General features: G+C 49.5%; 2 protein-coding genes across 13 annotated transcripts; one reads left to right on the top strand and one right to left on the bottom strand.

Annotated features, from left to right (window-relative positions):
- Nucleotides 1-1064: 1064 nt before the first annotated feature.
- On the bottom strand, nucleotides 1065-10708 carry LOC136466602 (cyclin-T1-1-like). Of its 3 annotated transcripts, XM_066465060.1 has the most exons (7): nucleotides 10252-10305; nucleotides 9924-10005; nucleotides 8522-8974; nucleotides 8158-8292; nucleotides 2673-2851; nucleotides 2446-2594; nucleotides 1065-2334 (listed from the first exon to the last, which is right to left on the bottom strand). In XM_066465060.1, the coding sequence occupies exons 4-7, from the start codon at nucleotides 8254-8256 to the stop codon at nucleotides 1418-1420; spliced, it is 1344 nt and encodes a 447-aa protein (XP_066321157.1). In that variant the 5' UTR covers nucleotides 8257-8292; nucleotides 8522-8974; nucleotides 9924-10005; nucleotides 10252-10305; the 3' UTR covers nucleotides 1065-1417. The 3 variants fall into 3 exon arrangements, with proteins under 3 accessions (XP_066321157.1, XP_066321156.1, XP_066321155.1); XM_066465059.1 differs by lacking the exon at nucleotides 8522-8974 and having other exon boundaries at nucleotides 2673-2848; nucleotides 10252-10708; XM_066465058.1 differs by lacking the exon at nucleotides 8522-8974 and having other exon boundaries at nucleotides 10252-10708.
- A 1807-nt stretch (nucleotides 10709-12515) lies between these two features.
- LOC136462681 (uncharacterized) lies at nucleotides 12516-21587 on the top strand. 10 transcript variants are annotated; one of them, XR_010760794.1, is made up of 8 exons: nucleotides 12516-12885; nucleotides 12970-13065; nucleotides 14380-14463; nucleotides 15138-15228; nucleotides 15381-15430; nucleotides 15972-16275; nucleotides 16371-16443; nucleotides 21430-21587. XR_010760794.1 is itself a non-coding variant. In XM_066461746.1 (4 exons), exons 1-4 carry the CDS (start codon nucleotides 13019-13021, stop codon nucleotides 16111-16113), a joined length of 330 nt encoding a protein of 109 aa, XP_066317843.1. In that variant the 5' UTR covers nucleotides 12516-13018; the 3' UTR covers nucleotides 16114-16351. The 10 variants fall into 10 exon arrangements, 1 of the variants encoding a protein (XP_066317843.1); XR_010760795.1 differs by having other exon boundaries at nucleotides 12516-12801; XR_010760793.1 differs by having other exon boundaries at nucleotides 12516-13065.
- The last annotated feature ends 1508 nt before the right edge of the window (nucleotides 21588-23095 follow it).

Here is a 23095-nt window from a genome sequence, read left to right on the forward strand (position 1 = left end):
TATTTCTGCTAAAAAAAGTTATATGTAGGCATGCAGCAGTTTTTACTGAATAGGGTCTTCTGGTAGAACCACAAACTCGTAGTCTCAGCATCTGGTATTCCGATATGGCATAATTTGAATCGTGGAAACGATGCTTGAATAAAGTTTTATCATCTTCGATTTGAAATATAATTTTTTTTAGTTTGCAAGCACTGAATATGTGTTGTCATGAGAGCACTTGAAGTCTTAGAACTAATTTGTATTTGGCACACTAGGGCATTGATGTTCTATGCAATGCATGGTGAAGAATGCTGGTTTTGCTGAGTGTAGTAATTATTAGGATAATACATGTACATAATCGATCATCGAGGTGGACGGCCGGCCATCTCCGGCCCGGAGTACGGCGTGCTTTTAGGTGTTCGGCTGATGTTTCCAGTTGGGACTATGTGTGCTGCTGAATTGGAGTACTCAGAAAGGATTCTCTCTAGCTGCTTGTTTAAGCTGTTGTATGCCGTCTCCGGGTGCATCGATAGTATTTTTTTACAGAAAGGCACTGGTCTTTCCAATCGCGAGCCAAAGCATTGACGAAGCAAACAAAGGCACCCACCACCTTTCAGCATGAAGGCCAATAATGCAGCTGTTCAACAATGTCTATTAGAAGCTACGTCGAAGAGCCCACTCTTGTTTAATATGGCATCAAAGGCTCTGGCGTCAAGAAATCGTTAGCTACATAGCCCAGTTCTTGTTTATTTATATAATACAACAATGACTAACATTATGCCATCAGGCTGTACAAAATCTGCCTGTTCTTTTTGTATAAATCAGGCTCTCTAATTAAAGCATATTGCATCTGCATGTCCACAACACTATTCCCTAGCTCTATGTTTCAGTTGACTACATAGACCTTTAGAAGTTGGTAATTGTGTCGACGGCCAAAACACTGTCAATCTCCTCGTTGAACATGAGAGGTTTCAAACGGGAAGCAATTTTCACTGAGGCACTAAAAGGATAAACCAAAAATACCAACTGAGAAGTGAGAACTCGCAGGAAAGACAACCACAGTGTACATAGCATTGGACGACCTAAGAACATGTAAACAGAATTAGAACACCAACCATTTGTATATAGACATGGACATTGCTACAAAATTATATATACACTACAAAATTTGTTTGAGCCACACAGCTCAGTCTAAAATAAAAGATGACACTAGGTGCCCAAAATCAGCTATCTCCATCACTATCCATTCGTGCCTATAAGACTAAATAAGCCTTGTACATGGAGATAATATGGCATTTCAGTGCAAGCTGGGTGCATTTGATGTGCACGGGTAACTTAATTTACAGACCCGTCAACATTAGGCACCTTTACCTCAAAGTAGCAGTCTAGCAGAGACCCGAGCCTCTGTATACCAAATGAAAATGGCAACTCCTATGTTTCATCTTCTCTCGACCTTCTGTTTCTGCCGAGATGAAGTTGTTTCAAAAACAATTACACCACTAACTTGCCTCCAAGCGTTTGTATCAGTCATATAAACTGGAGTTGGGAGCCCTCCAACCTCTTGAATTCTTCTCTTCTGTCTGGTCAGATTCTTGATCTCTGTTGCATTTGTATCCTTTGGCCCACTACGAACAAGGTAAGCAAGATCAGACCTCAGAGTTCTCTGATTAGACCGTTCTTCTAACCTATGCTCCAAGTTATGATTTATGTGTCTTCGCCAATACGGATTCTCTTCATTCTTTCCTCGGTACCAATTCCCTTCATTCCTTGGTGACCTGCTTGTGGAATTCTTGTTAAATGAACTGCTCGTAGTCACACAACTAGAAACCTCTGTATTGCTATTGCTATTGCTAAAACTTCTCCTTGAAGATTGTGTGTGCCTCAGAGCAGGAACTGGGGTGCTTACTATCCACCGCCTATCCGTCGGAACTGGAGCTGCAGCCAGCTTGATCTGCTGTTTATCCATCGGAGTTGGAGCTGGCTTCATCTGCTGTTTATCCATCGGAGTTGGAGCTAGATTGCTCTGCTGCTTATCCATTGGAGTTGGAATCGGCTTGATCTGATGTCTATACATTGGAGCTGGAGCTGCAGCCAGCTTGATCTGCTGTTTATCCATCGGAGTTGGAGCGAGATTGCTCTGCTGTTTATCCATTGGAGTTGGAATCGGCTTGATCTGATGTCTATACATTGGAGCTGGAGTTGGAATCTGCTTGATCTGATGCTTATCCATTGGAGTTGGAGTCGGCTTGATCTGATGTTTATCCATCGTACTTGAAGTTGGTACTGGATTGATAACAGGACCCATGGAGCATGGGGCTCTTTTCTTAAATAACTGAAACATTTGCTGCACAACAACTGCAGATGTATTTGATTGTCAGACATGACAGGAAAGTGATGGTAGTGAGAATACATAACTGATATAGCTCAGTGAATGATAAAGAGAAAATAACTTCATCTGCTGTGTACCTTTCAACGGATCTAGAGCAACATCGAACACATGCCACCATATTATCTCATTCTGGGAAAGATCAACGTTGTGAAATTTGGCAGCAAGGCATAGTGATCCAGCAGCTATGTAGTGTGGTTTGAACTGCACAACTAAAGTAGTCGGAAGCCTGCATGTATAAGTGTCAAACCAGCTCAGATTGCCAATTCCAAGAAGAATGTTTAACAGAATAGCTCAAACAACTTACGTATCATTAATAAGACTCATGGCAGATTGTCTCAGTTCCTTCTGGACGATCCCCAGTTTCTTCAGAGCGAACTTTAGTGGTTCATAAGGATGCTGTATATTGAAATCAAACCTAATGGTTGAAAGCAATAGTGTCTCCCCCACCAAAATCAGTGCTTTCTGCTTTGCAAGAACTTCCTGCTTTTCATTGGAAACAAAAGTTGGCACAGTAAATAAGTCAATCAAACATCACAAAAGCAACAGGCCAAGTGTCAAGGTGTCATGTGGGGTCAAGCCTACACCAGGCGCAGGCGTGCCCGCGACATGCGCCGGGCGGCTGAGCGCGTGGCCAGGGAGCAATCCGAGCCGGCCACGGGCGGCTAAAGTTAGAAAGTCCAGATTGTTATCTATTTTATTATTTCTATAATTAGGGAGCTTAGGACTCTAGTCGGTTGGGCCTTAGGCCATATATATATATATATATATATATATATATATATATATACTGCTGTAACCAAACTCTGGGGGTCAAGAATTATCAATCTATTCTTCTATCTCTCTCTCAAGCCTGCGGCCAGGGAAAACCTGCCGGAGAAGAACAAGCCTGCGGCCGGGGGCAACCTCGCCGGAGAAGACGACAGACCGAGACTACGAACTCCGTAGTCGAGGGCCAGCTACCCTAGATCATAACGCCCTTGACAACCTGGTATCACGGTCACATCGATCCTCATCCCCCCCACCTGCAGCAACCCTAGCGCCTGCAGCCACCTCCTCTGCTTCCGATCTACCACCACCAGCCGCCGCCGCTACTCCACCTTCGCCCTCCTCGTCGGTTGCATCCTGCGCCGGCACCATGGGTGACGACCTCAAGACCTCAATCGACAACCTCACCAAGAACGTCGCCGACATGCAGCAGGCTATTGCGGCCAATGCGAAGGCGATCGCCGATCTCACCGTCTCCACAGCCTCGGCGCCAGGCGAGCGTTCAGGATCCGGGGGCGAGCACCACCAGGACAGGCCAGCCAAGCACTGGCGGCCGGAGTTCCCGCGCTACGACGGCAAGAGTGACCCGCTGGTTTTCTTAAACCAGTGCGAGTCCTTCTTCACGCAGCAGCGCATCATGCCGGAGGAGCGCACATGGATGGCATCGTACAATCTCCAAGACGCCGCGCAGCTGTGGTACATGCAGGTACAGACGGACGAGGGCACGCCGCCGTGGGCTCGTTTCAAGGAGCTGCTGAACCTCCGCTTTGGGCCACCGCTGCGTGCGGCCCCCCTCTTCGAGCTCGCCTCCTGCCGGCGCACGGGCACGGTCGAGGAGTACCAAGACCGTTTCCAAGCTCTCCTTCCCAGGGCTGGTCGCCTCGATGAAGCCCAGCGGGTGCAGCTGTTCACAGGGGGCCTGCTCCCTCCACTCAGCCTCCAGGTGCAAAACCAGAATCCGCAGACCCTTTCGTCTGCCATGAGTCTCGCTCGTCAGATGGAGATGCTGGAACAGTATTACACCGCCACGCCGAGGCCTTCAAACCGCGGGGTGCTGCCTTCGGCCGCGCCGTGCCCGGTGGCCCAGCCCGCGGCCAAACCAGCAGCGCCCACGGCAACGGTGGAAGGTCGGCCCGTCCGGCGTCTCAGCCAGGCCGAACAGGAGGAACGCCGCCGACTTCAGCTATGTTTTAACTGCGACGAGAAGTTCTACCGCGGACATAACAAGGTGTGCAAGCGCTTGTTTTTTGTGGACAGCGTGGACGACGACGACGACGACGAAGCTGACGCTTCGGCTGACACCGAGACGCCGGTGTTCTCCCTACACGCGGTGGCGGGCGTGCCAGTGGGGACTCCAATCCTGCTGAGGGTCGTCCTTGGCGACGCGTCGCTGATCGCCCTAGTGGACACCGGCTCTACGCACAATTTCATCGGCGAGGCGGCTGCTCTACGCACGGGGCTCGCTATTCGGCCGCGGCCGCGTCTCACTGCGACGGTCGCGAACGGCGAGCGGGTGGCGTGCCCTGGCGTTCTTCGACAAGCGGCCATATCCATCGAGGGCATGACGTTCGATGTCGACTTATACGTCATGCCCCTCGCTGGCTACGACATGGTCTTGGGGACCCAATGGATGGAACCTTTGGGACGCATCGCGTGGGACGTCGCTACCCACACCTTCTCATTCCAGCAGGGTGGCCGGGAGGTGTGCTGGTCCGGCGTGGCGACCGTGCGCGCACCGGCCCTCCACGCCGCGTCCTCCGACGACGCCATCCTCGACGGCCTCCTCGACTCCTTCGCCGACGTCTTCGCCGAGCCTCAGGGCTTACCACCACCGCGGGGCCGTGCTCACCGCATCGTCCTCAAACAGGGCGCGGCTCCGGTGGCGGTTCGCCCGTACCGGTACCCGACGGCACACAAGGACGAGCTCGAGCGCCAGTGCGCCGCCATGATCAAGCAGGGCGTCGTGCGTCGCAGCAACTCGGCGTTCTCTTCTCCGGTTCTCCTCGTCAAGAAGGCGGACGGCTCCTGGCGGTTCTGCGTCGACTACCGCGCCCTGAACGCGCTCACCGTCAAGGACGCCTTCCCGATCCCGGTGGTGGACGAGCTCCTCGACGAGCTCCATGGCGCACGTTTCTTCACCAAGTTGGATCTGCGCTCGGGGTATCACCAGGTGCGCATGAGCCCGGAGGACATCCACAAGACGGCGTTCCGCACGCACGACGGCTTGTACGAGTTCTTGGTGATGCCGTTCGGCTTGTGCAACGCGCCGGCCACGTTCCAGTCCCTCATGAACGACGTTCTTCGCACGTTCCTCCGCCGGTTTGTGCTCGTGTTCTTTGATGACATTGATTTATAGCAAGACATGGGCAGATCACCTTCGTCACCTGCGCGCAGTCTTCACCGAGCTTCGACATCACTATCTCTTCGTTAAGCGCTCCAAGTGCGCTTTCGGCGTCACGTCGGTCTCCTACCTAGGCCATGTCATATCCGTGGAGGGGGTGGCCATGGACCCGGCCAAGGTACAGGCCATTCACGACTAGCCGGTGCCTCGCTCGACGCGCGCGGTCCGCGGCTTCCTCGGCTTGGCGGGCTACTACCGCAAGTTCGTCCGCAACTACGGAGCCATCGCGGCGCCACTGACGGCTCTCCTCAAGAAGGAGGGGTTCTCTTGGGGCGATGAGACCGCAGCGGCATTTACGGCGCTCAAGGCCGCGGTGACGTCGGCCCCCGTCCTCGCCATGCCGGACTTCACCAAGGCCTTCACCGTGGAGTGCGATGCCTCTACGCACGGGTTCGGCACCGTGCTGATTCAGGAGGGCCATCCGGTCGCGTTCTTCAGCAGGCCCGTTGCACCTCGACACCGCGCCCTCGCTGCGTATGAGCGGGAGCTCATCGGGATCGTCCACGCCGTTCGCCACTGGCGCCCATACCTCTGGGGTCACCGTTTCGTCGTCAAGACTGATCACTACAGCCTCAAATATTTGCTTGATCAGAGGTTAGCAACTATACCTCAGCACCATTGGGTGGGGAAGTTGCTCGGGTTCGACTTCGTCGTGGAGTACAAGCCGGGCACGGCCAATGTGGTGGCCGACGCGCTGTCTCGCCGCGACACGGAGGAGGAGGGCCTCCTGCTGTCTGTTTCGTCGCCGCATTTCGACTTCATCTCCAGGCTACGGCTCGTCCACGACACCGACCCGGCTTTGGTGGCGCTACGTGAGGAGATTACCGGCGGCGCTCGCGGAGCCCCATGGTCGCTGGTTGACGGCATGGTGCAGTTCGGGGGACGCCTGTACATTCCCCCGGTCTCGCCCTTGGCCCAGGAGATCATGGCGGCCATTCACGAGGACGGCCATGAGGGCGTCCAGCGTACACTTCACCGGCTGCGTCGTGATTTTCACATCCCTAACATGAAACAGCTTGTGCAGGATATCGTGCGCTCCTGCGTGGTCTGTCAACGGTACAAGTCTGAGCACTTGCACCTGGCCGGACTTCTTCTACCTCTGCCCGTGCCACAGGGCGTGTGGACGGACGTCGCCCTCGACTTCGTGGAAGCTCTTCCACGCGTCCGCGGGAAGTCGGTGATTCTCACGGTGATCGACCGCTTCAGCAAGTATAGCCACTTTATTCCCCTGGCGCACCCGTACTCCGCCGAGTCCGTCGCGCAAGCCTTCTTCGCCGACATCGTTCGTCTGCACGGTGTTCCTCAGTCGTTGGTGTCAGACCGCGACCCGGTCTTCACGTCGACGTTCTGGCGCGAGCTCATGCGTTTGATGGGCACCAAACTGCATATGACGACTGCGTTTCACCCGCAGTCCGATGGGCAGTCCGAGGCGGCTAACCGAGTTATCATCATGTACCTGAGGTGTCTCACAGGCGACCGCCCTTGACAATGGCTTCGGTGGCTTCCGTGGGCTGAGTACACGTTCAACACAGCGTACCAGTCGTCTCTTCGTGATACGCCATTCAGGGTGGTGTATGGCCGTGATCCTCCTTCCATTCGGTCCTACGAACCGGGTGAGACGCGTGTTGCTGCGGTGGCCAAGTCCATGGTGGAACGAGAAGAGTTCCTGGCTGATGTCCGTGTCCGGCTGGAGCAAGCGCAGGCCGTCCACAAACTGCACTATGACAAGCGTCATCGGGCGGTCTCCTACAGCGTCGGTGACTGGGTACTGCTACGCCTTCGTCATCGTCCTATCGCGTCCCTATCACAGGCGTCCAAGGGCAAGCTTCGGCAGCGTTTTTTCGGTCCTTATCGCGTCACATAGCTCATCAACGAGGTTGCAGTCCGGCTGGAGCTGCCACCCCGTGCCAAGCTTCATGATGTTTTTCATGTTGGGCTGTTGAAGAAGTGGGTGGGCGAACCTCCTGCTGCTCCACCGCCCCTGCCTACCATCCACAATGGCGCTGTGGAACCAGAACCGGAACGAGCGGTGCGCACTCGGTTGGCCCGCGGTGTACCTCAAGTGCTCGTTCAGTGGAAAGGAGAGCCTGCTTCATCATCAACCTGGGAAGACTTGGAGCCCTTTCGTGTGAAGTACCCGTCCCTGCAGCTCGAGGACAAGCTGCTCGTCGAGGGATGGAGAGATGTCATGTGGGGTCAAGCCTACACCAGGCGCAGGCGTGCCCGCGACATGCGCCGGGCGGCTGAGCGCGTGGCCAGGGAGCAATCCGAGCCGGCCACGGGCGGCTAAAGTTAGAAAGTCCAGATTGTTATCTATTTTATTATTTCTATAATTAGGGAGCTTAGGACTCTAGTCGGTTGGGCCTTAGGCCATATATATATATACTGCTGTAACCAAACTCTGGGGGTCAAGAATTATCAATCTATTCTTCTATCTCTCTCTCAAGCCTGCGGCCAGGGAAAACCTGCCGGAGAAGAACAAGCCTGCGGCAGGGGGCAACCTCGCCGGAGAAGACGACGGACCGAGACTACGAACTCCGTAGTCGAGGGCCAGCTACCCTAGATCATAACGCCCTTGACACAAGGAGTAATAATAGTGCAAAAGGTGAAGAAAATTAGATACCTCCTGGTGGATTCTCTTAGCAGCATCAGGGTTTTTCTGGTACATTGTTTCATATGCCACAATGACCACATGTTTTAATAAGCAAGGTGTGTCTTCCATCTTTGAAGCAAGAAATACACAAACAGTTGCAACAGTCTGAAAAACACAGAGGGTTGGTAAATGGTAAGTAATCTTCAACTGTTAGCTAACCAAGAGAATGGAGGAAATGGTAAAAAATTGTATTGCTGAAAATAGAGCACTCAAATGCATGCGGTATTTTAGGGGACATATATTCATGGACCAAAGAATAATATGTAGAGCCTAAATTCGATTAAATTTACCACAAAGGAATTAGATAGTAGTACAAGAAGTTGCTAATACTTACTGATACGAGTATTATTAGAAAGTGCTGCTTCAAGTTCGATAAAGTTGCTCCAAAACAATCACACCTTCGTCCACGATTGCAATTTAGGTGCTCTGGGTAAATTGCTTTAACTAAAACTCACACCCAGACCCCTTATTTGTGAAGGTGAAACTGCTCGACTCCTCGGGAACGATTACAAACTCATGTTTCAGCTTTTCTTTTCTTTTTTTGAAAAAAAAAGAAGCATCATGGCAGTTTATACCACCCAAGCGACCAGTACACCACTTAATGTGTACCAGAGTGAAGTACACACATGTGGACATATTTCAAATGAAGCCACCTTGATTATATCTGTAGACCCACACACTTCTGTGTTTTTCTTATGACACACACTACCCTCGACTAACCCCCAGCAAAGGTTACATAGTCAGGTAATGTTAGGGTCTGATAGCCATAATGAAAAATATTTTGTATCTACACAAGAAAAAGAAATTAGTTAATCTCTCCGTGAAAATGAAGGGAAAAAGTTAGTTAGTTGCCCTGATGGAAAATAATAGGCAAGTACAGGATTCATTTTACTGAAATGTGAAAGCTATTGCAGAGAAGGCCAAGCTTCTTATATATAATATGAAAAAAAATATTTAAATTGCTCCTTCGGTTACTCCTTAAATTCTTATATATAATATGAAAAAAATATTTAAATTGCTCCTTCGGTTACTCCAATCATTTAAGGATGCACTTATATATACATCATATATCTTGGCCAAATGGCTAGAGCGGCCGGATGGCACCCCAGTGACCCGGGTTCGACTCCCAGTGGGAGCGGATTTACGTGGCCTGGGTAAAAAAAAAACCCCTCGTCCGACTCACTCAAAGCACGGTGGTTCCGAACCAACTCACATGGTGAACGGTCCCGTGTAAGGGTGCAGGGGCGGAGGTTCGGGGGTTTTCTTGATCTGCGTGAGAGATCTTCTCTACCAGGCAATGCCCGGGGGCCGTCTTACCCCCCGCAGGTCAAGTTTTTTTTTTTTTTTTTTATATATACATCATATATGGCAAGCAAATAGCTTAAGGATGAATGGTCATAATTCATTAGTGATAAATAACGGTTTGGCCCCAATTGGTGAATTCAGATAAGGCAAGTGCTATACATTCTCTACCAATCTTAATCTACATAAATCAGGTCATGTTATACAGAAAAAAAGAAAATCACCCCTCTTTGTGGCTTTGCCGAGTGGTTACAGCATACCCTATGTTCATTAAAACAAAGCAACAATAATTAACAGTGCTTGTTTACTCCAGAGACCAATGTGCAGGATGCAAATAAAACCTCCCATAGGAATATTGGGTGGGTGCTGCCACGAGGGCAACAGGCAAGTAAGTAGGCGTGCATTATTATATAATTATACTGCGCATATCTTACCTGCCACTCGTTCTTGGCGTGAGACTGGCGGAGGTAGAAGCGGTGGCAGAGCATGATCGCCGTGGCGATTGTAATCTGCGGCCTGCAATGGCAGAAAGAGGGCCTCTTTGGTCAGTGAAAGACCGACAGAGCAGAGCACAATGCAATGCAATTCGACCGTAGTTGGCATAATAATACCATTTAAAGTTCTACAAACTAAACTACTAAGATTGAACCGAACGCAGCCAACCAGCCAGCGACGAAACCGCGACTGGTGTGTGTGTGTGTGTGTGTGTGGGGGGGGGGGGGGGGGGGGGGGGGGGGGGGGTTGAGAAGGACAGTCACTCACAATTGGAGCCTGATGCAGACGTCGCGGATGAAGGAGCAGTAGGTGGCCCGGAGCTTGGCCTCCTTGGCCGCGCTGACGCCGTCCCGCCGCGACGGCGAACCGCGCTCGATCTCCTCCCGGCTCACGTACCACGACGGGTACTGCTCGCCGCACTCCCTCTCCCCCTCCTCCTGCTCCTCTCCCCGCGCGGCGCCCATCGGGATCGCCGCCTCCGCCGCAAACACACACGAGTGAAGAAAGACCGAATTGAAAGACCGGACCTTGGCCGCCTGTGTAGGAAAAAAGAAATCGGAGTCCCGGCGAGGGTTGACGGCGACGCCGAAAGAAGCTTAAGGGCTCTCGGGATTGTTGGTTGGGGGCAAGCGGCAAGGCAACAAAGGGAAGCGCCGAAGCGGAACCGTAAAAGGGCTCGCTCGTCGTCCGCGGTTGGGTGGGTGGGTGTTCTGGGGGTGGCTGACGAACGGAACGAAGCGGGGGGGGGGGGGGGGGGGGCGGAGGAGACTTGACTTGGCGGCTGCGCCACGCGGAGAGCGAGAGTCCCGGACGCGTACGGGGTGGCAGTGCGGTTCGTTCGAGGTGGAGCGGGGCCACCGGGCAGGGGCACAGCACGCGGATCGGAACGGCGGCCGTTGCTTGCCCTGCCCTTGCGGTGCCCGTTCGGATCCAAAGCGGCACGTGCGTGAATACTGTGTGTATGGCGGGTGGGCCCGCTTTGGGGTTCGGGCTGGACGGACGGACACAGCACACCTCGATGCCGTGTTGGATTCGATATTCTTTTCCCTTTTGTTTTCGGCACGCACTGTGGACCTCGCGGAGCCAGCTCGACGTCCGTGACGTCACGCTTCTCGCAGCTGTCTCATCAGTTTCGGATTCTTACCATGAAAACGGATCGGATAATATTATATTTATTTTTATATTTTTATTCGGATTTGGATTTGAATACGGATAGTGTCAACTATGTCGGATGGGATACGATTGGATATTGACATTATAAATATGCGATTTGAGTATTTGGATACGGATACGGTATCGGATGTTGGATATCCGGATTCAGATACGGACAGATCTTAACCCCTCTAAACGGATTCGGTTTCGAATACGGTCGGAAAATATACATACCGTTTTCATCTCTACCGACCAGGTTTTGCATCTTGTTCGTAAAAATCTAGATTCGGAGTAAAAGTTAGTGGGGTGAAGAATCTGACTTTATTTATTGCTCCATAAGTCACAAAAATTAGCAAACCCTTGGTATCAACAGTTTTCTAGTTTTTAAGAATGACAAAAACTGACAGTAAAAACTGAGGGTGTTTAGATCCCAACCAATTTCTAAAAGCCAGGTTATTAAAAACTGAAAAAACTGATGGGATCCAAACAAGGCCTCTATTTAGGACGAGAGGAACATGATAGACCCACTCTAATTTTTTTATGCTGGTTTCATCTCGGGGTTTAGTTTGATGAATCTTGCTCAACATTTGGTGGGAAGACGGAGATGAAGGGAATAACATCATCATCGTCTGTACACCGTTGAATATCTGTAAAGTGGTGCACACATGTTTATCCACTCTCTGCTGCTTTTTCCTTCAACACATATTAGATGTGCCATGGCTGAGTTCGTGTTGGCTGAGGCTTTTTCCATACCGTTGCCGGGGCCAGACTCGTCTCAACTGGGTCACAAGTTATCATTAGAGGTGTCCTAGCAATATGAGTTAGCACTAGCTCTAAGCTAGCAAACATTGAGGAGAGAGAGAAGCAGACATTGTGTTGTGTGAGAGAGAAGTTAGTTTTGTGAAACATGAGATTATCTCTTGGCTTCATATTAGCTTCTTATTTTTTTTTCACTATTCAGCTAGATCTAAGTGCTATTAGAGATGCCTTATATATTATAAGCACAATATAGTAAGCACCGTTAGAGTAGACAAAACACATGCATAATAAAATAAAAAGTTTCATTTTTTCGTTGACCTATGAAAATTCTTTATCATGACTCATGAACTTTATCTCTATCCTTCCAAAAGCCTACTTGTATTGGATTGAATGAAATAAAAATATAATTTCTCACCTGCTACCTAAAAAACCTACGGTTCCCAAAAATCTCAACGAATAATGCCTCACTTGGAGAGAAAAAAAATCTTGGTTTGGTTAGGCCTCTACAAGGCCCAGCCAGGGTCATGAGTACTCATGACGCCCTCAGGTCTGGGTTGGGCCGAGCGTTCGTTCGATCGAGATGATATGGCCCAACGACGAAACGGCATTTTATCCTTTTTCCCCCTTCTCTTGGAGGAAGCCACGACCGGCGGCGTCGCTGGGACGCCGAGTCGCCGACGCCGCCCAACACCCCGCGCCATCCCAGTCCATGTGGCCCTAGCCGTGGGCTAAGCATCACGCCACCCGCAGCTCGCCGAATCGAGCGTAGCGCTGGAGAAAATCGGACGCTAGCGCCGGCCTCTGGCCAGATCGAGCAGCGGCGCACCCACATCGGGGCTCAGGCAGCGGCTCGGTCACATCGAGGAGAGGGCCACTGGGGGCGGCGCGGCGCTAAATCAAGGAGGGGTACTCATCTAATCCAACTTCCCATCGCTGACAGGGCTGCCCGCTCGCCGGAGCCGGTGATACCCAGGCACTGATTGGTTCCAGGTTACCCCAATTCCAGTGGCAAGCGATCGTACTGCGAGGCTCCACCCAGCTTGAATAGTTGCTGATTTTGGCTTGTGCTCGCAGCCTCCTTTGCTGTGCCAAAGCTCAACCAAAATGTTCCCGTGGGAAATGGATGTTGATGGAGAGTCGAGCGGAACTCTGGGACAGATGGAAGACCTGGTACTGTGCGCCTTCAAAGCTTTTACTTGTGCTTAGTGAACTAGTGGAGTGAATATTGCTTTGCTGTTGCTGAATTTCCTTTTCGGTTGTCATCCTAGTGCTGGTATTGCTAATTGAGTTGTTCAGTGAGGAATGAACTAATGCTATGCAGATAGTAGTTCCCGGAAGCTGTGATGCTATCTTTCTTCCTTATGTTTGGAGCGTATATTTTGTTGTTCAATCAGACCATGATTCGTTTGTTATATAGAGCAGGTCATGATAGCTTGCAGGGTATGGACTGGTGTCTCTGTGTCAGTTCACCGCATTGGCTACTAGTTGTGTTGCTAACTTCCTATAGCATGAAGAAGCAATGCCTACATCAAACTGCAAGTTTTTTTTTTGAATTATTTGGACATTGCCACCTTGTGATGGGGGATTGGAGAGACGAAAAGCCACACTAACAATGATCTCTTTGTTATACATGGGAATTCCATTTTCTGCACATTTCACCACCTTTCTGCAATCCCTCAGTCTGTCACTCTTTTGCTCTTGTTCAGTCACACCCCAATCCCCATCCATTTTCTATTTTGGTTGAAGCTAGATTGCTACAATCAATAGCACACAGTGAATTGAAATATAGTTTTATTTATATTGCATCTTGCATTACATTTGTTCAATTGTTCTAGAATTAGATAATAAAATGAAGAGTAAATTTATTGTTTATTGGTTCAATTTCCAAACCAGCTCGAAATCAATTGCTTAATGCCACAATACATTTTTGTTGTGATCTTAAGTGTTCTTACGATTAATATCGAGCACCAAGTATTATGGTCGAACTAATATCTTCCTGTAGTGGATATGTTTACTAGTACTAGGTATCTATTTTCGGTTAGGATGGAAAGTATTTTGTTGGCATTATCAGTTGCCTAGGACCTAAAGAAACACCAGTTGATAATGGCTGTAACTTGTAAATTATGACCTAAGGTAATTTTGAACTCAACAAATGAAAAAAAAGGATTTCCTATCTATATGCCAAATTAAAAATAAGGGTGGATTGCTTTATGCGCTACTTTTGGCACTAGTCTTTTCAGACTCGAAGCTCTGCCACTGGTTTATACGTCACAGATGTTGCTATCCAACCTTGCTTCTTCTGGGATCAAAGTGTGTAGTGACAATGTTTTAAGTAGATGTAAGAGAAATATACTGCTGCTAACTTGGTAAGATAAGAATAGCATAGTCCAGTTACTGTAGTAGTACTGCTAACTAGTCTTTAGTCCATGTTTCCTTGCACAATTATGTTTGTCCTATAATATGGTCCATCAAACTGTTCTGCAGGAAAAAATTTCATCGGAGAATGAGTTGTGGCATTTGTAGAGACATCATCGTTGACAGAGGAGTCTTGGATTGTTGCTCACACTAGTAGGTCTTCGATTGCATATTTGTAGTTTCTAGGATTTGATTCATCACCTCCTGTTAGTACATATTGCATTAAGTTCTTCAGGATCAACATTGTTTAACTACTTGGGGACTTGGAATATATATTATTGGGCAGATCAGTATTCGATAATGAAATCTGTAGTCCTGATACCTAACCTAAGCTTGTCATTCTCATTTGATCCTGCGCTGTCTGTGGCTATAATCCACCGTTACTTGCTTATTTCAGTTCTTTGTCTTGCCTGTTACATTTGATGGTCAAACACTTCAGTTCCAAATGATGTTCCTGTCTGCTAGAGTTGCATGCTCTTATTTTGGATTAGTAACCATTCATTCTATTCTCTTGGCACTTAATTTATGCAGCATAATATAAGAAGTTTAGAAAAGTACTTGCATTAGCATAAGTACCAATATAGCGCTCCCTCCATTCCAAGTTATAAGATGTTCCAAGTTATAAGATGTTTTGGCTTTTCTAGATACATAGCTTTTGCTATGCACTTAGATATACACTATGCCTAGATACATAGTAGAAGTAATGTATCTAGAAAAGCCAAAATGTCATATAATTTGGAATGGAGGAAGTAATTGGTTTCCGAAATTTATGAAAATCCCTTTATAACTGTAATGTGATGCATAGATATCTGAATTCCAAATGCCAGGTTTTGCTATACATGCATTGACAACTGGGCTGCCATCACAAAGCGGTGCCCCCTTTGCAAAAGTGAATTCCAACACATAACATGCACTCCAGTAAGTAGCAAATATATTTTATTGTCAATCTTTCCTTTGCTGAATTCATAATACCTGTGGAAGAATTCTGTTGTAGAAAAGTTTATCTCAATGTCTCACCTTGGAAGGTAGAATTGCACTAATTGTTTGATATTGCTATTTCATTGGTGAAGGTATATGGTACAATTGGAGCTACCGACGAAGATGAATACTCTTTAACCAGGTATAGGCCAATAGCAGCAATTTTTTTGTACTTCTGGTATGCACACATGTTAGTTTAACACTAGTATCCTTAATTGTTTATGTTATATATATATATTCTGCGCTCCCCCTGTTTTCTCCTAAGTTCTTAGGCAGCCTATTTCTATCATATGTTTTTGCCTTTTTATCTCAGGATGTTGTGTTTTCATTATCAATAAAAATAGAGGACTGGTTTGAAGTTTTTGAATCACAATACCAGTGAAAGCTTGCCCTTGATATCATTTTGAGCAAAGTAACAAAAAGTGATATTTGAGTCACCTTACATGTGAAGCAGGAAATTTTTATGATATACCTGGATGCCTGTGCGTATGCACATCATTTTCTTGGGAATTCATGCCATATCATTTATCCATAATGACTTGATTGTATATTTCTTATTTTATAATTCCTCCAATCTTATGTTTTCCAACCAATGCTCTAATAAATAAAATTAAAACCATGTCATGACTTCTTCTATTACATTTCTCATTGTTTTGAACCAAGTATTCATGCTTCTCGTGCAGCTGTGATGATGATTGGTATGTGCAAGAGGAAAGCAGCACACTTTCCTTCCCATCATACTATATTGATGCAGAAGTAACAATACTCAGACAACACTCATCATCTCCTTCCAAACAATCATACTCCTCTGTCCCACAAAGTTGATTGTGTGGCTTGCTCTGTTTTATCGCATTCTCCAAGCAGTAGTTTGTTGAGCCCTCTAGTTTGTTTGGATGATGGTGATTGCAAGATTCGGAATGGACTTGTGGCAGCTGAGGATGATTCAACTTTAGATACATCTATTGCTTGTGATTCCTGTGATAAATGGTACTTGTTGTTTTGTTATCCTTTATGAAATTATTAATTGGGACTTAGGAACCATATTCCTCTTCTAATTTCATTGATCCTTAACTTTAAACCAGGTATCATGCTATATGTGTGGGGTTCAATCCAGCAATGGCTGGTCTTTGTTTCGCACCTTGGGGTACGCATGAGGTACATGGTTCGCATCCATTTCCCCTCCTCCAACAATGTGGCCGAGTATGAGGCACTCATCAACGGCCTGTGCATTGCCATCGAGTTGGGTATCCGACTGCTTGACGTTCGGGGTGACTCCTAGCTGGTCATCGACTAAGTCATGAAGGAATCAAGCTGCCACAACACCAAGATGGTTGCGTATTGCCGAGAATTCCACCAGCTGGAGGACAAGTTTGACGGTCTTGAGCTCAATCACATCTTGAGGCGGCCGACACGCTGGCGAAAATGGTGTTCGGCCGAGAGCCGGTGCCGGCGGGCGTCTTCGTCAGCGATCAGTACAAACCCTCAGTCCGCTACGAGGAGCCAAAATTGACAAATGACGGGCCGCCTGCCCTAGGCTCGGGGGCTAACTAGCCGGTGGCTTCATCCGATCCCAAAGTCATGGAGCTTGACGAGGATCCAGCGATAGAGCCCGACCCTCTGGCCGACTAGAGGACGCCTTACCTCAATTACCTCCTCCGTGAGGCGCTGTCAACAGACAAAATGGAGGCTCGGTGGCTCGCGCATCGCGTCAAGTCCTTTGTCGTTATTGAGGGCGAGCTCTACAGGCGAAGCCACACCGGGATCCTGCAGCGCTGCATCCCCATCGAACAAGAGAAGCGGTTGCTGGGCGACATCCACGGTGGGGTCTGCGGTCACCATGTCGCGCCTAGAACCTTGGTCGGAAACGTGTTTCGGCAAGGCTTCTACTGGCCGACCGCGGTAGCCGACGCTGAATATATCGTGCGCACTTGCAAAGGGTGTAAATACTACGCTCGACAGACCCACCCACTAGCCCAAGCACTCCAAACGATCTCCATCACGTGGTCGTTCGTGGTCTGGGGGCTCTATCTGGTCGAGCCTCTCAAGAGGGCGTCCGGGGGCTATACGCACTTGCTTGTCACCGTAGACAAATTTACAAAGTGGATAGAGGCTCGACCAATCTCCGTGATCAAGTCCGAGCAAGCCGTGTTGTTCTTCCTCGATATCGTCCATTGCTTTGGGGTCCCGAACTCCATCATCACGAACAACGACACGCAGTTCACCAGAAAGAAGTTCCTTTGATTCTGCGACGAATACCACATCCGCGTTGATTGGGCCGCCATGGCGCACCCCCGCACGAATGGGCCTCAAGCCTAGGATCTTTCTTCGGTTGAACAAGTTTGACAGATGATAGGTCGCGGAGCTTCCCGCGGTGCTCTGGACCCTGAGGACGACCCCGAGCCGGGCCACCGGCTACACACCATTCTTCATGGTCAACGGTTCTAAGGCTATCCTCCCGACCGACCTCGATTATGGAGCGTCGAGGGTCAAGGAGTCGAGGCGTCCCTCGAGGATGCCATGGACCATCTAGATGAAGCACACGACGTTGTCCTTCTCCGCTTGGCCAAGTACCAGCAAGCGTTACGTCGGTACCACAGCCATCAAGTGCGGGGTCGGGCGTTTAACGTTGGGGACATGGTGCTCCACCTCGTCCAGAGCAACAAAAACCGCCATAAGCTCTCTCTGCCATGGGAGGGACCGTACGTCGTAGCAAAGGTGCTCCGACCAGGCACCTACAAGCTCAAGACCATCGATGGCGAAGTCTTCGTCAACGCCTGGAACATCGAACAACTACGTTGTTTTTTCCCTTAATATACGCACACTTTCTCTTATTAGCTTTGCTACCAACTCCCCGATCTTTAGTGACACCTGACCCCAGCAACGACAGGGGGTCGGGCCTCAATCGGGGGCTGATATGAGCATATCTATCCGGTAGACATTCTCTATGCCCGACCCTTTCTCACGTTAAGACCCACAAGCAAGGGTTGCGGAAACCGACGCTGAGTAAAACTGGTCAAACTGCAAGAAACCTACGCCCCAGTGGCTACGACGTTTTTGCTCACCGGCGTGATCAGAGTTTTTTCTGCACCATGAGCTTTCTTGCCTTAACTACGGAAAGAGTCGGTACGCGTCTAAGAGTATATCCACCCGGTAGACATTTTCTACGTCCGACCCTTTCTCACGTTAAGACCCAAAAGCAAGGGTTACGGAAACAGACGCTGAGTAAAACCGATCGGACTGCAAGAAACCTACGCCCCAGCGGCTACGGCGTTTTTGCTCACCAGCGTGATCAGAGTTTTTTCCGCACCACAAGCTTTTCTAGCCTTAACCACGGAAAGAGTCGGTACGCGTCTAAGAGTATATCCACCTGGCAAACATTCTTTATGCCCGACCCTATCTCACGTTAAGACCTAGAAGCAAGGGTTGCGGAAACGAACGCTGAGTAAAACTAGTCGTACTGTAATAAACCTACGCCCTAGCGGCTACGGCGTTTTTGCTCACCAGCATGATCAGAGTTTGTTCACCCGCACCCCGAGCTTTACAGCCTTAACAATGGAAAGGGTCGAAACGCATTAACCTTTTTTATACAAAAAGGGGAGAAGGGCTAAAAATCTGTTTGACCATAACGAAATTTAAGAGCTTGTTCACTTGTTACGAGTTCGCCGCCTGGCTTATCTACCTAATTTTTTGGGGAGGATGATCTCATCCTCTATCTCCGCAAGAAAGTCATGTGCCAGCGGGTCACCTAGGTCGGTGAGATGGCTCAGGCCGCTGTCGAGAGATGGGCAAGGAGCAGTAGGATGCCCTATGCGGGTTATGCCGACCCCGTCATGAACGGTGGACCCGGATTCCACTCGAACATATCTGGTAAGAGCTCCCTGAACCCGTCACTCGAGCCATCAAGGTAAGTCCTGTGCCAGCGGATCACCCAAGTCGATCGGACAACTCGAGCTGCTGCCGAGAGACGGGTCACCCTCAATTTACGCACGTCTTCTCCTATTGGTTTCGCTATAATACCCTTCTGCGACAGAGCCGTGTAACACCCAATCACTTGCTAAAACATGTCATGAGCAACATACTTAAGTGATATTGTATGTGGTGTGATGGATATGTAAAGCATTGTAACTTAAATGAGTCATAAAAATGTAAAACGAAAAGTTAATTCACGATTTATAAAGTTAGCAAGTAGAGATGTTAACTAATTTTTATTGAACAAAAATGCTATAAAACATATATGTGACACCTTAATAAAGTTTGAAGTACACATTTTGTAGAAGATAGTGCAACTTTTGTTTTAACAAGATAAAAACACTAGCTAACGTTACTAATAGCTTGGAAATAGAATTTGAAGCGAATCCAACTCAAGACTAGTCAATTTCTTAAGTATGAAAAAAGATTGACAAAGTTATGTTTGGTAATTTATTCTGTAAAAAATTGAGTTTAGGAGTGGTGTCGTTCTTTAGCTCTTGTTGATAGCCTAAGGTGCCCTCTTTAGAGTAGTGAAGGTGGTTTGGGGATTGGATCAACTGTGTAGTTGTTTCGAACGCTTTAAAACCCGTGCACGACGTGTTCTCGGGCTGTTTTTTTTTTTGCCAGACGCGATCACCATACCGAGCGGCCTCGACGTCATGGCGCTCGGTGCGTGCAAGCGCGCATGTGGCCGTGCGCTGGTCGGTCGGAGCTGCCCGCGCTCTTGTCGCATCATAGGACGCCTCAAACTATCGCTACGTGGAGCCATGGCTGCCCGACTCGCCACGTCGCGCTACCCTCACCTGCTGCCGTTGTCGCGCGTTGCTGTTGCCCTCCATGTCGTGCCATGACAACGCCGTTGTCGCTGTCGTCGCTTCGCTGCGCTACGCTGCGCCACTGGCCCGCCTAGACGCTGCACGCACAAGGCCAAATCACCGTCGCCATGCCATTTATGGCACTACGGCGCGCGGGCCACGCCGACCTCGAGCGTGTGTCGTCGGCTAGTGCCGGCCGTGGTCCCTCCGGTCGCGACAACCACGTCCCGCCAAGCAAGCATAGGCCGAACCTTGACTGCGTCCCCACTGTCTCCCGCCCCTCCCTTGTCCTCTTCTTTGCTGCTGCGCCAGCCCGCCTGCATGCGAGAAGCCATCCCCCATCAATTACATGCTCCTGTGCCTGCGCTCTCATGTCCTCTCGCTGCCCGCCCCCACCCAGACTTGAACCGTGCAAGGCTTGTCCTCTCGCTGCCCGCCCCCACCCAGACTTGAACCGTGCAAGGCTAAGCTCCAATTTGGAGCTTCGCCCCGCCACCGCGCCGTTAAGACCCGTCACCGCCCTCACCGTGGCCAGCCCCCTCCTCAACGTCTCGAGCCAAATTAGCTGCACCACTAGCCCCGCCTAGAACCCCTCCTCGTTGTGCGCACCTAAGCCGCACCTCTACCGTTGCCTCCTCTACGCTGGCATGGCCGTTTCACTATGGTTCGCCATCGAGCTCGTCGCGTGCACTGTTTTCCCTGTCCGTATCGGTTAAGGACCGACTGTTGTTGTGGATTCTAGTTAGGTCACAGACTTATTATCTTGAGCGCATACTTGCTTATGGGAGTGGGAAGGCTCGTTGATCTCTTGTTGTGGGTTTCGACTCTTTCCGGGCCGACTGATTTGAGGCGGGGATGGTGGAGGTCTAAGCACCACACTGAGTCCGGGACTCAGGAGTGGGGGCTTGGAGTCCAAGTTTGGACGAGGACCTGGACCCCTTGATAGGAGAGTGGTGAGTTGATCTTGCTTGTGCCTGGGATACAAGCGGGGCGTGTGTTTCGAGGTACCTAGATGGGATACATTAGTTCGTGAATCGCCGTGTGATATGGTACGACTTGTCTACGATCTAGCACCATAGTAAGAACTGGAAGATGAAAGAGGATGAATGGATTTTATTGCTCAACTCTTGCTTGAAAGTAGAACAGGTGCTTATATAGAATGGTTAGCTAATAAACTAATCATGACTGCTAATAAAACACCAACATAAGGATTCATACTAGTAATGCTTTTCGCAAAAAGAAAACCTAGCAAACCATAAAGCTTATCATATCCTTTGGAGTCGAGAAATTATTCCCACTAGTCGGGTAAGTCTTGCGAGTACATTGTGTACTCAGGGTTTATTTACCTCTGTTGTAGGTGCAGCTTGAGGAGTGGCTGTTGTGTGGAGGATTCTTCTGGTGGGCACAGATGGATCCTTGTATCTTATCGTTAGATGTTTATTTCAATTCCACTGTTTAAATTCCGCACTCTGAACTTAGTATTGTAATAATGTATTTTCGAGAACTCTGGTTGTATGAAATGGACTAAGTATTGTAAGCTCGTTCTCATTATTGGATCCTGGATGAAAAACATGATTGTTCGAGTTCTCCCTTGGGGTGTGCTCGACAAAACCGTTCGATGTAGCCAACTTTTGGGGTGCTTAGCGTCTAGTGGAAGACGAGCGCCTCCGAAAGCGTGCTATTTTGGGCGGTTCTGCCACAAGCCGTACCGACATCGATATCGAACAACGTAGCAGTGTCCTTACGGGTGTCGTCGTCGTCCTCTGGGGCCAGGCCTGTCGCAATCAGGTCCTCGTTGTCGGTGAGCGGACCGACGATATCGTCATCAGCAGCCATGGCGCCGTCGATCGCGGAGGGCTCTCCAACACCGTTCCTCAATAGTGCGTGGGGCCGTCTTGGTCGCTTTGTGCCGCAGCTAGAGGACAACGAATCAACTACCGACCTGCGCAAAGCGATGAATGAGGAAAACAACAGATCAAAGATGAGAAATCAAGAATAAAATAAAAGGGTTAGGGTTAGGGTTAGGGTTATCGACCCGTGCAACCAGAGCCCGGTGCCGAAGAAGACAAGGGCCACCCAAAGAAGACGACACACCGGTTAGCAAGGATGGCGGGCGATGGAGGAGGGACAGACGGGGGCATGAACTCACATATTCACCAAGATCTAGAGGGGAGATAGGGAGAGGGAGAAGGGAGAGGCAGAAAGGCAGGACATTAGGTAGGAGGAGCGGCTCGCCGGTGGCAGGCGGATCGAGGTCACCGGAGTCGGGGTTGGAGAGGTCGGACGCCACCAGACGAGACGACGAGGAGAGAGCGATGCGAGAGCGACGCGGTGGTGAGAGTGGGTGGAAATGATTTAGGGTTAGGGTGGGGTGAGGGAGAGCGCCGCGGCCGCTCGCTTATATATGCGAGGGGAGGTGGGGAGCCATTGGGTTGGCCGGCTGGGCCGCATCGCCGCTGGGCTGTGGGGGACTGGTGATGGGGGGAAGCCTCGGGCTGCTGCCGGGCTGACATTGTAAGCCGTGCTAGCCCGCGGGCCTTAGTAGCGGCCCAGCCACGACATGTTCCCTTGGGCCGGGACAGCCCGGACCCACCAACCATCGGGCTGTGCCGTGGTTGGGCCGAACCAAAATTGTGGGCTTCGTGCCGGACCATCGTACCTCGGGTTACATGGACATTTATATACACGGCAGCACACGCTAGCTGCTAATCATTGGCACCGTTGTTACCAAATGGACGACCGTGTGAACGTACGTACGACGAGAGAATATAATCAAGCAATGAGCGTGCTGGCAACCAACGCGGAGGACACACTAATTAGCACATGTTTAATTCATGGCACATCATACATTCGGATGCTAATTAGGAGGTTTAAATATAAGATAATTATAAAACTAATTGCACAGATGAAGATTAATTTGTGAGACAAATCTATTAAGCCTAATTAATCCATCATTATCATATGTTTACTGTACCACCACACTATCAAATCATGGACTAATTAGGTTTAATATATTCGTCTCG

The sequence above is a fragment of the Miscanthus floridulus genome, chromosome 7, assembly GCF_019320115.1.
Source record: "Miscanthus floridulus cultivar M001 chromosome 7, ASM1932011v1, whole genome shotgun sequence".
NCBI classification, from domain to species: Eukaryota; Viridiplantae; Streptophyta; class Magnoliopsida; order Poales; family Poaceae; genus Miscanthus; species Miscanthus floridulus.

Excerpts from the sequence above, each read along its gene's own strand:
- LOC136466602 (XM_066465058.1), bottom strand. The coding sequence starts at position 10,448 with ATGGGCGCCGCGCGGGGAGAGGAGCAGGAGGAGGGGGAGAGGGAGTGC. Across the intron at positions 10,006-10,251 it reads GTCTGCATCAGGCTCCAATT|GCCGCAGATTACAATCGCCA; the intron begins GTGAGTGACTGT and ends CTGCCATTGCAG. Across the intron at positions 2,595-2,672 it reads ATGAGTCTTATTAATGATAC|GCTTCCGACTACTTTAGTTG; the intron begins GTAAGTTGTTTG and ends TTATACATGCAG.
- LOC136462681 (XM_066461746.1), top strand. The coding sequence starts at position 13,019 with ATGTTGATGGAGAGTCGAGCGGAACTCTGGGACAGATGGAAGACCTG. Across the intron at positions 13,066-15,137 it reads TGGGACAGATGGAAGACCTG|GTTTTGCTATACATGCATTG; the intron begins GTACTGTGCGCC and ends TCCAAATGCCAG. Across the intron at positions 15,431-15,971 it reads GATGAATACTCTTTAACCAG|CTGTGATGATGATTGGTATG; the intron begins GTATAGGCCAAT and ends CTTCTCGTGCAG.